The sequence below is a fragment of the Lygodium microphyllum genome, chromosome 5 (genome assembly GCF_053477565.2).
Source record: "Lygodium microphyllum isolate KBCC chromosome 5, Lygodium_microphyllum_v1.1.10, whole genome shotgun sequence".
NCBI lineage: Eukaryota > Viridiplantae > Streptophyta > Polypodiopsida > Schizaeales > Lygodiaceae > Lygodium > Lygodium microphyllum.
The window spans coordinates 4,116,098-4,129,347 of NC_141139.1; the positions used below are offsets into that span (position 1 = coordinate 4,116,098).

Genomic DNA, 13,250 nt, shown 5'->3' on the forward strand with positions numbered 1-13,250 from the left:
CCAAACAAGATGAACACTTCTCAAAAGCATCGCATGTACTGATGATTTATGGATGATTGTAAGGGTTCCTATTTCACACAGCTCAATATCAATTGTCTTTAAAAGCATCACATGTACTAATGATTTATGGATGATTGTAAGGGTTCCTATTTCATACAGCTGAATATTAATTCTCTCTAAAAGGGGATGGTGATAATTCCATCCCTTTGTATAACTTCAATTGGGCCTTGTCTAGTGCAGATTTTAGACTAGAGTCCTTTTGTAGGTTCTCATGCATCCCAAATTAAAAGTCCTAGCCTTTGAAAATACTAGGAAAAATAATTGAAGTATTCAAGTTTACTTTACTGATAAAGTTCCAGATTCATTGGAAAAGGTAATGGTTGTGCAAGCATGGTGAACCTGGTTTATGCTGAAATTTGCATGCCCACATATCATCCATTGTGCATGTATGCATTTCCTGGAAAGGTATGTTGTTTCATACACTTCTTCGATTGAGATATTCTGACAAATTTTAACACGAATACTACAAAGTAAACTTTCTGTTGCAGTCAGACCATTGCATAAAAATAATTTTGTTTTCTGCTACTGAAGGTGATGGGGTGGCCAGTATCATTGCCACTGATTGTATATCATGCACCAGAGTCATTTTATTTACATACATAAACAAACATTCCTGAACCCAAATTTCAAGGTGGTCAACACGATTTTTTGCACTGTTGCTTCAAATTACATGCTCAGATATTCATATAGGCAAACGTTGAAGAAGTGACCATAGGTTTCACTAGATCACAACTTTGAAACCAACGATGTTTCATTATTGATTGTAACAGATCCACGTGAGTTAGGATGCCAACCACAAAGCATATCAGCGACTATATTAAGCCTATCTTGGCCCCATATGAGTGACACCCTTTTCCCATCTGGATCAAGAATCAGAAAAGTAGGTGCTCCGCAAGCTCCAAGTGACAATACCTTCGAGCAAGCAACACTATTAGCTTCTTTCAACAGATAGTTACATAAAGGAAAGCAAGACTGGACTTGTTCACATTAAAGATCGCAACAAGAGTCATCTAACAAGGCAATCCCACAGCAAATGAGAAACCGAAATCCACCATTCAGCTAACAGCTCACTTAATATCTGTAATTACTAATGATGAGAAGTATCTGCATAAACATCCATGTAGAAGCAGAGGAAAAACACAATCTGCTGCTGCTTGATTATCTAAATATGTGAAGGGGGAAGAACATGCAGAATTATGTGTCTTTCAGCATATTATCCATACCCATACAAGTGGCCTCTTAAGTGATGCATCCATGAAACTCTTCAAAGTCATGAGGATGTTTGAGGTTGGCACATGCCCCAACAGGCCTATGTTTCCAACCAATAACATGATAGCTCACAGGTCCTCTCCCTTCTCAAACTGGGGTGCTCACGGTTTGTAGCTTTGAGGGAAGCTCAAAGTTGCTCACCTACTCTCCTCCATATAGAGGCCTCCTTTTGATGTCCCCCTCTGACCCTTGTGCTCAATAGCAACCAATAATATCCTCCTGCTTGGAATAATGGGAGGCAGCCTAACTACATATTGTAGAAAATAAAACAAGCATGTTGGGAAATAGACAACAAACCCAGTATAGTGTAAGAATACTTGCCACTTGCCATATATCTTCATATGTTGGATCCAGAAAATAATGTAAGACGCACCACATGTCGTGATCATGTTAATTTTCAAATTGCATTGTCAAAATTAAAATAGTTAAGGATCATTATCTTGAGTCAAAAGCGAGAAATCTGAAGGTACTTCTGTTTACGTAATTGTGTGATGTTTCAAGTTCAATCTATTAGTGGTGTACATCACATGCATGTTAGGCTCTATTAGGCTTTGTATTGGGCACCTTTATGGGCAATTGGACAGCCCATTTAGGGCTAGCCCATTAGTCTCGGGTCTCGCTCTAGAGTCGACATATACTCCAGTCCTCCATTCTTGCTACATCGGATCACATCCACTTGGAGAGGGAGTCTGGAGGTATTGCTGGTCACCACAGATGCCATTCACCTGTGTCATTTGTATGGTACATCTCTTGTATTGTGTTATGGATTCCATTGCCAGTTCGTTCATTGTTTGCAGTTTAGTGTTCTCCCTGAGATAAATATACAAGAGTCACAGCTTTGTAGCAGAAGAGACTGCCATATGCTAAGGTATTAAATCCTCCCGTGGGAGGAGACCACTGTGCTGAATAAGATCTAGTGGCCAATGAAGAAAACCCTTCAGCCTGGCAACATGCCTTTGAATCCTTGAGGCAGAATGAAAGATAAAAGCATTCTGGGTGACCCAGTTGTGCCAACAGTGCCAAAACCCAAGAAAATGAACTAACATTTTCGTATGTAATTGGGCTGGAGTAGGATATTTTGACTTGCCGAAGACCCCATCTGATGGATGGAGGGAAGGACCCACCACAGCCCTGCAGATGTCAGAGAGCATGGACCAGATCTTTCAGGCCAATCGGCAGGAAATGAATCTTTGGTGGGAAGATTTCATGCTGGTAGCACAAAAGAAACAGTTGCCATTTGAAATATGGCATCTGGAGAGGGCAAAAGCAAGGGGCAGGCCACCTATCAGTACTCTCCAAAGAAAAAATTTACATTTGAACGGGTTCTTATTGAGCCACCCACAGTTAATTTCCACCATGCTCCACTTTTATGCAATCCCCAAACAGCATTGGCCTTGGCCACCAATCAAGTACAATCTCTGATCAAATCCCTTGAGAACACTCAGAAGAATGAACAGTCAGAGTTCTCTCTTTCACTGTTCATTCTTCTGAGTGTTCAACAGTTGTGATTCTTGCACTTCTGTTGCTCATTCTCGCAGAATCTAGAACTCTAGAACACAAATGTTGGCCAAAATATGGTTCTGCTTGTCCAACTAGATTGTAACCTTACATCAATTTCCTTTTCACTGGCCATTCAAAACCTGGGAATGTTCAACCCACATAAATGCAAAAAGCAAGCTAACATTTCCACTTGCCATTAGAGACCTATTTATGATCCCTTCATGATTCCTACTTTTGGTTCTAGAACGGTTTGGCATTGTCATGCCATTTTTACAAGCCCTAAACCCCCTCATTTATAACTTTAAAATTTTCACATCATTGACAGCAGGACATGTTTGGTGATTGTCTATTGTGCACATCATGGACCTTGTACGTAGCACGTTGCAGCTTGCTCACTTTTTGCTTTTCAGGAACTAACAAACTGGGATGTGACAAGCCCTAAACCACCTTAATACTTTTTGCACATATATTGAGAGCTAGAATGTTTGATGATTGCCTCTGATATGCAGATCATGAACCTTGTATACAGCATGTTGCTTGCTTTTTGCTTTTCACGTACCAACAAGCGAGAATGTAATGATATTTGGGACACAACAAGGATTGTGGTGTACAAACTTGCTAGATTAAGTCATGGTGTAAAACATGCCTAGAGATTAACACTAGAGCTTATAACTGTGTAGTTGTGGGTTCTAGAGTTGCTAGGTGCATCACTCGATTGGACACCTACATACACATTGTGTTGGTGTAAGTCCAAGCTCTTGCTGACTCAAACACTCGGTTCATCCTTCTCCTTGGTAGTCACTGAGGAAGGGGGTCCTAGTAGAATCAAGCTCTGCTATTTCAATCTCTTTGGAAGCTATCCTATTTGTGTATAGGAAAAATACTAGTGTGGCTCTTGATCACTTGGCTAATATTTGGTGAGAGCAACGAAGCCCATGTGCGCGCCCGTGAACGAAAAAAAAGAAAAAGAAAAAGAAAAAAAATTCGGGTTGGAATAAAATGGCTTATTGACTAGAAAATTTAGTTCATGTTAAGTCACTTGTGCATGGATGTACCTTTCAATGCAACAAGTTTTATTGGTCTGTTGAAACACATTTGCTGGAAGCGGCTATCAAAATCCTTAATTAAGCAGACGGATTCTAATGTTGAAAGTAAATTTAACTTTTATTGAGGTTTTTTACCTCACTTGTAAGGTTTCTAAGTTGTTGCTTTGTTTCAGTACTCTTAGCTGCTTGCAACAATCCATCCGCATCAAACCCACCTTCTTTCAGCACCTGCACAGGAAAACCCCTACATACTTAGGTTTTTGATTGCAATGGAATCAAGTTCATGCCTTGAATAGTGAAAAAAGAACTTCAATTGCTCAACACTCTTATAAAACAAAAGAATGCACTTTGTCGGTGCACGCAAGCACTCAAATGGGCCACAGATAGTTAATAAATATTTTCACATATGATACCAAGCAAAGAAGTGACGATAGTATGATGCTCCTTTAAACTTAATACCAAAATCCTCTCATAAAGAGGTATTGTGTCACTGTGACACTATCTATGGATCTTGCTTGTCATAACAGAGGCTTACAATGCCATTTTGTTGGCTGAAACATTATGCATATTAAGAGTGCCTAGTCATGGAATGAGAGTTTGGAACTGGTCACAATAACCTGGACGACGATAAAACCCATAGTTCAATTTTTTAAACACAAAATTTGCAAAATAAAACAATCCACAATGGCTAAAGACAGGAGGAACATGAAAGATACATTGTATGGGTCATCAATGGTGGAACTCTCTAAATGAAATTTCAGAAATATAAATCCTGATACCACGAGATAGAGATTGGCTGGAATTGATATCAGAGTGAGTACATTAATCTTTTTGGGGGGGTGTGGTGGTGGTGGTGGTGGAAGTCTGTGATGGAACTTTCAGAATCCAGAAGATTTGAGGTCTCTCTTGCATAAGCACGTCTGTTTCCTGCATTTCACATGAATCACTTATGGATGCACATGCTGCCAAACAAGTATGAAAAGGAAGATGAAATCTTATACCACTGAATATCATCTACTCTACCAGCACTAGAGAGATGACAAGACAATGCCTATGATTAAGAAATTCATGTTGTCTTGTAACACCCTTAAACACTTGAGATCACAAGAAAGGGGTGTGCATGTGAATTCCTACTTGTAAACGTACAACTATAATGTATTATAGCCTGTGTCCACTAAACAACACAAATGAATCCCATGACAAAAAATTACCTTGTAAAGAACAGCTTCATCAGAAATATTTTTGTCTTCAACCCATCCAGCACGATATATTAGACTCGTTGTGTTGGGCTCACAAATTGCAACTCTCAAAGCTACCACCTGTTAAAATGACGACACAGTCCTGATGTATTCATATCAGATACCTCTACTTCTAGATTCTACAGATTTGCAAACTTTCTCTACAAATATTTGGTACATAGCCTCCAAGAAAAGAGAATCTACTAAACACCTCAATCCAACCAGGACATCACTGTAAAACAGAATAACCAAAAAGTCTGCTCACTAATTTTCAAGGAGAAAATTGAATACATAGTGGCATACTGGATCTCCATGTGATGCAAGCTACAGTCCCCGAGGTCACTATCAGAGCCTCTCTTGACCATGGAATACCAATTTGATAGCTCTCCTCTGGACATCCTGAACTCCAGGGCAGCCCAATAAGAAGTGCCTCGTGTCTCCTCTGTCTCTACCATCTAACACATGCTATTGGGAACTTGTTGTATCCCAGCCATGTACGAACTGAATCGCTGCATAGCGCACCCAAATAGTCCAAAAGAAGTAGAAGAGAATGATCAAAATGTTAAAAGAGAGGGTCCTTGCAGGAAACACATCCTAGGTAAGGGTGGGATTACAAGATTGACGACCCTTAACAAACTATCTACTATATCCAATATTACAAATAATTTTTTGACCATCAAGGGACCTTTCCTCTTCTACCACATTGTTCCTTCAGCTTCTTCCCACGACAACTTCTGCTCATCTTAATTGCCTATGTCTATCTGCAAGCACAGCAATGGGCAGGATCTGCTATTGCGCTCCTAGGTTTATTGTCCCTACAGGCCAAAATGTCTCAATGACCAGCACCTTGTATGCACATCAGACTACCTAACCTGCAGAACTTTCTGAGGAGTTGGAACATGGCCACACTGTGACTGCCTAGCATGAAGCTCTGCAACAGTAAAGCACTGGTAAGGTCAAAAAGTGGAGTCTGCTGCATTTCGGTTGCTGAGATATTTGGAGACCAATAACACGGATCCTCCAAGGGATACTGGATAGCACCATGTCGTGCTGTTCTCTGTCAATAACCAATCAGCCACCCTTCTAAACTATAAAGCAAGTACCTTTTTTTTTGCAGGGGGTTGGGGGGAAAATGGGAGCCACCACTTCTGCCCGCCACCTGCAAGGGAATGCCCATCAGCAAGAACTGAAGTACCCACACCTCTCACGTACCTACACTAGCGAGAGGAGGATCTAGCCGCTCCATTGGGATCACTGCATCTATCTCTTTCCTCCTAGCCTATAGCCCTTGCTGACAACCTGCAACCTGCTGTAAAGCCTCCTGATCTGCCAACCAGTAGACATCTCTCCAAACCCTAATAGAGTGAGTAAGGCCAACCTCCAACCAGCCCACTGAACATGAGAGCGCTCTCCTAGTTGTAGCCTGTGATCTCTAATCCATGGGTTCCAGGTGACCTGCTGTCTGCTGTTGATCAACCCCCTCTTGCCATGCTGGGGGATGAGACTCTAGGGCCTTACGTAGACCCTGCCAAAACCAATAGCAAGCTGCGAGGAAGGATGATTTGGGTAGTGTGGTCTATTCTGAGATGAAGATCCACCTTGAGGATGGTCTCCACTCCCCACCTAGCAGGGGCCAGCACTCCTAAAAGGCCATTTGGAGGAGAATTTTCCCTGTCTATCCATTTGGGGTGAGCCCTTGGATCACTAGCTTGCCTAGCAAGGCCTAACTCTGAAACTCTGGATCAATGATCCCAAAGCCTCCTTGGAGCAGTGACAGATATTTTCTCCAACCACCTTGGCACAAGAATCCCTGGACCCATCTGACCCATCCCAAAGGAGTTTCCACACCAAGCAGCAAAGCTAAACCATACAAGACAAAGAGAAGCACATAAGGAAGCAATGTACCAGGAGGACCTGGTTGACCAATAAAGGCCTGCCTGCCAAGGAGAGGCCAACTGTGCTCCAGGCCAGCTTCTGGCAAATAGAGTCAAGCACCAGAATGAACTTCTAGGCTGGTGTGATGCCAACTCCCCCCTTGAAACCGAGGCACCTGACAGTCTGACCACTAATCACCCATTTAAAGCCTAGGTGGATGCCCTACTCGATGCTAGAATTTGGGTTTGTAACCAACTTCGACCAGTTCATTTGCACACCTGTTGCCAAGGAAAACACCTCTAGTACCAGTCTCTTTCTTCAGCTCAAAGAAAGTGTACATCGTCAGGATGCTCCCTTCCTAGACAAAGCATGTCTATGTGTCATGAATAAGGCATGAATGATGTCCAGGAGAATGGGGCAGAGTCATCTTGGCCAACACCTTACAGGCAATTGACAGCAAGGTGATCAGCCTTAACAAGTTCAGGTAGTCTCCCCCTTTGGGGGGAGATTAATCCACCCTACTGACAAGCTGCATGGCATCAGCCCGAACCTGAAGATCTCTTGAAATGCTTGCAACAAGGGGCTCTTCACATCCTCGCAATAGGTGAAGAAGGCGGCTCTGGACAGCCCATCCTCTCAGGGCATTTCTACCCATCCTGTGATCCAAATGCCTTGAAGAGCTCCTCCTCAGTGAACGAGGAAGGAGGGAGTCCCCCCATCTCAGTTGTCACGAGGGATGGGAGGCAATCCCCCACCTGCTGCATGCAACAAGGCACTTGAGTAGAAATCGGCTCCTGCTAAAAAAAAGCTATCCATAGAAGTCAATGGCTGGTCCCATCATCTCCTCAGGACATGATTGGACTCTCCCATACTAGTTATGAAGGCTGAGAATCTTGTTCCCCAAGGTGTGCGGTTGGTGCACCTGGAAGAACTCTCTCTCCAGTGTCCCCTTTCCATGCCCAGAAGGCAGTTGAGGTGCAGAAAGAGAACTATGTCCTCCTCTCCTCTAGGCTCACAGGAGCTATCTGAGCTCATAGTTCCTAGGTGTGGAGGACGGGATTGCCAAGAGCCTTCTGTAGTAGCCTTTGTATTGCTGCTAAGTCCTGCCAAAGGGCCCTCTCCTCCTCCCAACATTGTTGTTAAGCCTAAAAGGGTGGCCTTTTGATAAATCCCACTCGACTCTCCCAAGACCGCTATTACCTCCTTTGCAATCCCTCCATACTGCCGCCACTCCGTAGTCCACAGCCATGGGACTTATCTTGTTTCCTCCTAACGCCCATAGGTTGAGTCTCAGATCCAACAGCAGCAAGGATCCAGGGCTAAATCAAGGGTATCTGGTGTGAGGAGAACCAGAGCATGATCTGTGAAGGTGGTGTGTGACCCCACTCTCCCACATAAAACCTGCCCAACCAATCAACGATACATCCCAGCCTCTTGTACCCCTAAGAGAAGTCCAAAGAGCCATCCCGCTTTTGGAAAACCAGATCCCTCCATGTATAACAGGCTCCCACTACAAAGACAAAAGCCTCCCAGGCCTCTTGTTACTCCTTTGCCATGCCCTGGAAGTCAAAACCTCAGCCCTATTGCTCCACTTAGGTATCCAAATTGTTGAAGTCACCTCCAACAATCCAGGAGTCACCTCTACAAATCTAGCCACAATCTCCATCCAGAAGCCCATGTGTGTGTGAACCTCTAGGCTCCATCTGTGCATACACTGAGGATCCCAATGCATGAATCCCCAATGTCTAGCCAAACCCATAGAACTCTCCTTGCAACAATTGCCCATGATTCTGCACACACAATGGAAGCCTCAAGCCAATGGAAAAGCATACCCCACCACTTGTGCCATGTATTCCAATAGAGTACTCCCAATAAATATGGAAACCACCCAGAAGAACCTTTGACACCCTATTGGGGTGGGTGAGTTTGTGCTCTTGTAGAAGAAGGATGTCAAGACGTCCATCCAGGGCTGGTTGCAGCTCCTACTGGACTATCAATTTCTTGGAACCTCTCACCCCACTATAGTGGAGGTTGTTCACACTCCAAGATGCTAGATGTCTAATGTATGCTCATGAGAAAACTCTAGGGTCTGTCAAATAGGTCCCTATTTGGCATGGTCAAAGACTAGGAAGACGGTGAGTTGTGTGACACACACTCGCACCTAGCAATGGGCTTGAAGGGCGAGCTCCACTCCCCCATGGTGGTCTTAGGAAAGGGAGGGGTGGCAATGGTTGCTCTCTAAACCACTATGAAAGCCTTCGAAAGCCAAGCTGAGAGATGCACCTTAGAAGTCTGATAGTATCAAGCAACTTGGGGTGAATAGCCAGAGTTGATCACATTGTTGAGCTAAAACACGCTTTTCAGCTGATTAGCATTCTTAAAACAGCCCCAAAGTACACTTAATTGATGAAAAAGGGGAGCGGTCCGAGAGAGTTTCAATGGTCCCCCAAAAACCCTAATTCTTTGGGGCACCCTTCAACATCTATAAATAGACAGGCTGCCCCCATTCAGCCTCATTCCCATCTGTGCAGGTTTCAGACCCTTGAGTGCAGATTTCAACCATCAGTCTACCTCTACGTGGCTCTCCGGCCTTCAAGACTGCTACCACCTCTCCATCAGCCCTTGTAATGCCCTAGCGCCTTCCTCCAAGCTATTGCCCACTGTTTGGTGCCTTCCTCCAAGCTGCATTTGGCATCTTCCAGCCATTGCCAGCATCTTCATCAACTCCAACTGCTTGCCTTTGGTGTCTCTTCCTCCACGCGATAGGTGCTGGTGCTCCTCCTCATCCAAGCGACATCCACAGTTTGCGTTTACACTCATCTGGGGGCCGCCTTCCACCTCCATAGCTTCTCCTACTTGCGTTTGGTGCTCTAGGCCCTTCTGGCATCATCGTTTTGCAAACTCCTCACTCGCTGACTCGTAGTCATAGACTTGGGATCCGTCTCTGGTGGATGTCACTTTTCGACACACTACTCTGCCCTTGAGTATCTGTACACTCTTACATTCATTTGTAGTATTCATTCACTTCAGAGTTGTGTTCTTCTCTCCTCAGAGCCGGTGCTCTTGTAAAGAGTATCCTACGGATATTGTGGAGAGCTAGTCTTTGTGAAAGACACACAATACGACTCCTGACCAAATCACAATGTCCCAAACGCCTTCTTCTCTAGTTTCTATGATGTCCTATCAGGCTTCGAAATCACTTGAGGCCCTAAGACGGCATTATGGACTCGATGAGGAGAAGGACACTCCACTTTCATCTTCACCTTTTTTTTCTACTCCTATTCCAGATTTCACTAATATGACAGAGGAGGCTTTTGAGGAGTACTATCGCAACAAGTACGGTAATGTTTACACTGCTCCTACAAGCTTTGCTACCACATTCAAACCGGTTGGTGAGGCTCGCCACCTCTCCGATCATGGAGGACATACGGCATTTGGAATGTCTGGCGCCCTTTTGAGTTGAATGAATCAAAACCCTCACATGTTTCTTCTTTTGAGGTGCAAGATCCGGATGGTTTTGCGTATGTGAACTTTAGTAGAGGGGGCTCACGACGCAGACGGAATTCAGGTACATCTACAGCTTCTGTTTCATTTGAGCATGTAGCACACACTTCTCACTTCTATACCATCCCACCCTCTTCTACCTCCACTCTTGATCATCTCTCTTCATCCTTTCAAAATCTCGGATTACACTCCACATCTGCTTCACACACACTAGGGGTTGAATCTTCCATCTCCGCTCCTAGCACCTTCTCCTTCTCTACCCCATTCTCTACCTCTTTGCACGATGGTACTTCGTTAGGGGGGGTGCCACCCTTTTAACACAATGCCTCTCACCTTTTTCCAAATGAGCACACCCATAGCACTTGGACAGCTGTGATGGGCATCGCCCTCACTACCCCCAAACTCACCTCTTACATGACCACTCAGACGTAGGGGATTCCATCCTCGGCTTATGGTGCGTCATCCCACTTACCTTTGGTTACACCTACGCGCAGGGATCTCCATCTTCTGCTCCACATGTTCCCATCCCACCTCCACTAGGGGCTACTCATACGGCTACCATACCCATGTCTAATCAGCCCATCCCTACCTATGGATCCACCTTGTACACTACCCGCATGCTTGGTGGGCACTCTAGGGCCCATTCCCAAGCGCAATACAGCATAAATCTCGGCTTTGAGCTTCAAGAGTTTTCTATTAAGGAAGGGGATGATTTGAAAGTCAAGCTAGCTGAATATAGGCGGTTACTTGTCAAGTTCGCCACTACTGGCTCTCCAAAGTTAGACAACGATCAGGTTATGTTCTTCTTGAATAAGTTGTCTGAAAAATACTTCAATTTCATTCAGCACATCATCTCACAGCTTCGATTGCCAACCTTCTACAAGTTTGAGTGCCAGTTCTTGTGTTATGCGAGGCTGCATGATCAAGTCCACGAGCAATCCTCATCATAGCCTTATTCAAAGCAGAGGAGGTTGGTTGCCTCTTCTTCGGAAGGGAAAACCAACAGTGGCAAGAACTCGTAAGATGCGAAGGCAAGCTAATCAAAGGGTGACTCGTCTTCCATAGATGGAACCAAAGAATCTCGACCTATCTCGCAGGAACTCCCTAAGAAAAACCAGTTTTGCGCACACTACCAGAGAGGAGCCCATGTGGACAAGGAGTGTCGCTCCAAGGCCCAAGGTCTTCCACCTAAAAAGCCTTAGCAGACCACTGTGACTACACAGTCCAGTGGAGCTACGCCTTCCACTCATGCTTCATCTGCTACTTCAGCACCCATTGTTGCTGCTGGACATGTGGCCCAAGCACAGCCTCAGCAAACAGTCTCTTTTACTACCCCAGAGGGACTGGCTGATTGGTTTGCAGGTCCTGATCCCATTGTATTTCATGCATCTATCTCACCTTCCTCTCCACCTCGTCAGGCATTCCCTTGGCAGAGCCCTACTATTGGAAGTACGTGATGGTGGACACCTTCTTAGACTAGCATGTCTCTAGGTCCTTTAGGATACCCTAGGTCTAGCATCCATTTTTCGCACTCTTAGAGTCGGGCCCAAATTATTCATTGTCCTTAGCTTTTCCATTCTTAAGTCTTCTGTTGCATTTACTTACACACATACATATTCATTGCATTGTCTTTTTAGTTAGATTTTCTCTTTGTTACGTTTTGCTTTGGAGCATCTCACCACTAACCTCTGTGTTTGCAAATTCTCATCACTTTTGTAAGGTTTTGTCTTTCAGTGTAGGGCTAACTTGTAGATTGCCTTGGTTCTACCTCGGCTAGAGCCGTGGGGATGCGCACCCTTTCTTTCATGGTTTCATCATCCAAGGAGTGCTCGCTCTTCTTCCAACATGGAGGTTTCCCCTCCTGAGGCGAATCGTGTAGCATCTCTCTCAACACTATCATGGCGATGACTTCTATCTTGCTCTTCCAGCGGGGTGCTTTATCCACTTCATCTTCTTCCATTCCTTATGGTTCTCAGCACCACACAAAGACCGCCGACATCAGCCTCCTCTTCCTTCTTCGGCATTTACATCTAGGTTGAGAGGGGGTTCTACCCTTCTTGGTATTCTACAGGCTTCAGCAGTTTGTCTTCAACATTGGCTTCTCCCCCTTGTTGTGCCTTCCCCTTTGCATTGCATGATTTCATCATCTTTGTACTAGGGCGCTTGGGCTCCATCCAAAAACTATGAGGCAAGCTCTTTGCCTTCAGCATACATCTGGCCATCTCCATGAGTGACCGATTTTTCCTCTCTGCTACCCCATTCTGCTGTGGAGTATAAGCTGTAGTATACTGATGTACTATGCCCTTCTGCTGCAAAAAAGAATTCAGCATAGAGGACATGTATTCCCCCCCTCGGTCCGAACGGAGAGTCTTAATGTGGCATCCAGATTGGTTTTCAACAAGTGCACTGAAAGCCAAAAATGCATCATACACTTCTGACTTCTTTTTCAAACAATAGACCCAGCAAAAACGTGTGAAGTCATCAATGAATGTCACAAAATAATAACAACCACCCAATGACATGGTCTGCATAGGCCCACAAACATCTGAATGCACCAACTCCAATCTGGTTGTTGCCCTGAAAGCAACATCACGAGGAAATGAGAAACGATTCATTTTCCCCAAAATGCATCCCTCGCATAAGTGCTCAGGAGGTCTCTCCAAGAGAGGTAAGCCATCCAGCATCTGAGTACGCTGTAAAAGCATCAAGCTGCCAAAGTTTACATGCCCTAAACGAGCATGCCATAACTCCGCCTGTA

General features: G+C 44.5%; 1 protein-coding gene across 1 annotated transcript in view; it reads right to left on the reverse strand.

Annotated features, from left to right (window-relative positions):
- Positions 1-453: 453 nt before the first annotated feature.
- The window catches only part of LOC148035456 (uncharacterized), a 31,457-nt gene continuing 18,660 nt past the window's right edge, over positions 454-13,250 (reverse strand). The window contains exons 3-5 of the mRNA XM_087678818.1: positions 5,087-5,194; positions 4,011-4,103; positions 454-972 (exon numbers count right to left, since the gene is read on the reverse strand). Coding sequence (XP_087534944.1) covers positions 787-972; positions 4,011-4,103; positions 5,087-5,194 — 387 coding nt within the window. The 3' untranslated portion in view covers positions 454-786. The remainder of the gene's footprint in view (positions 973-4,010; positions 4,104-5,086; positions 5,195-13,250) is intronic.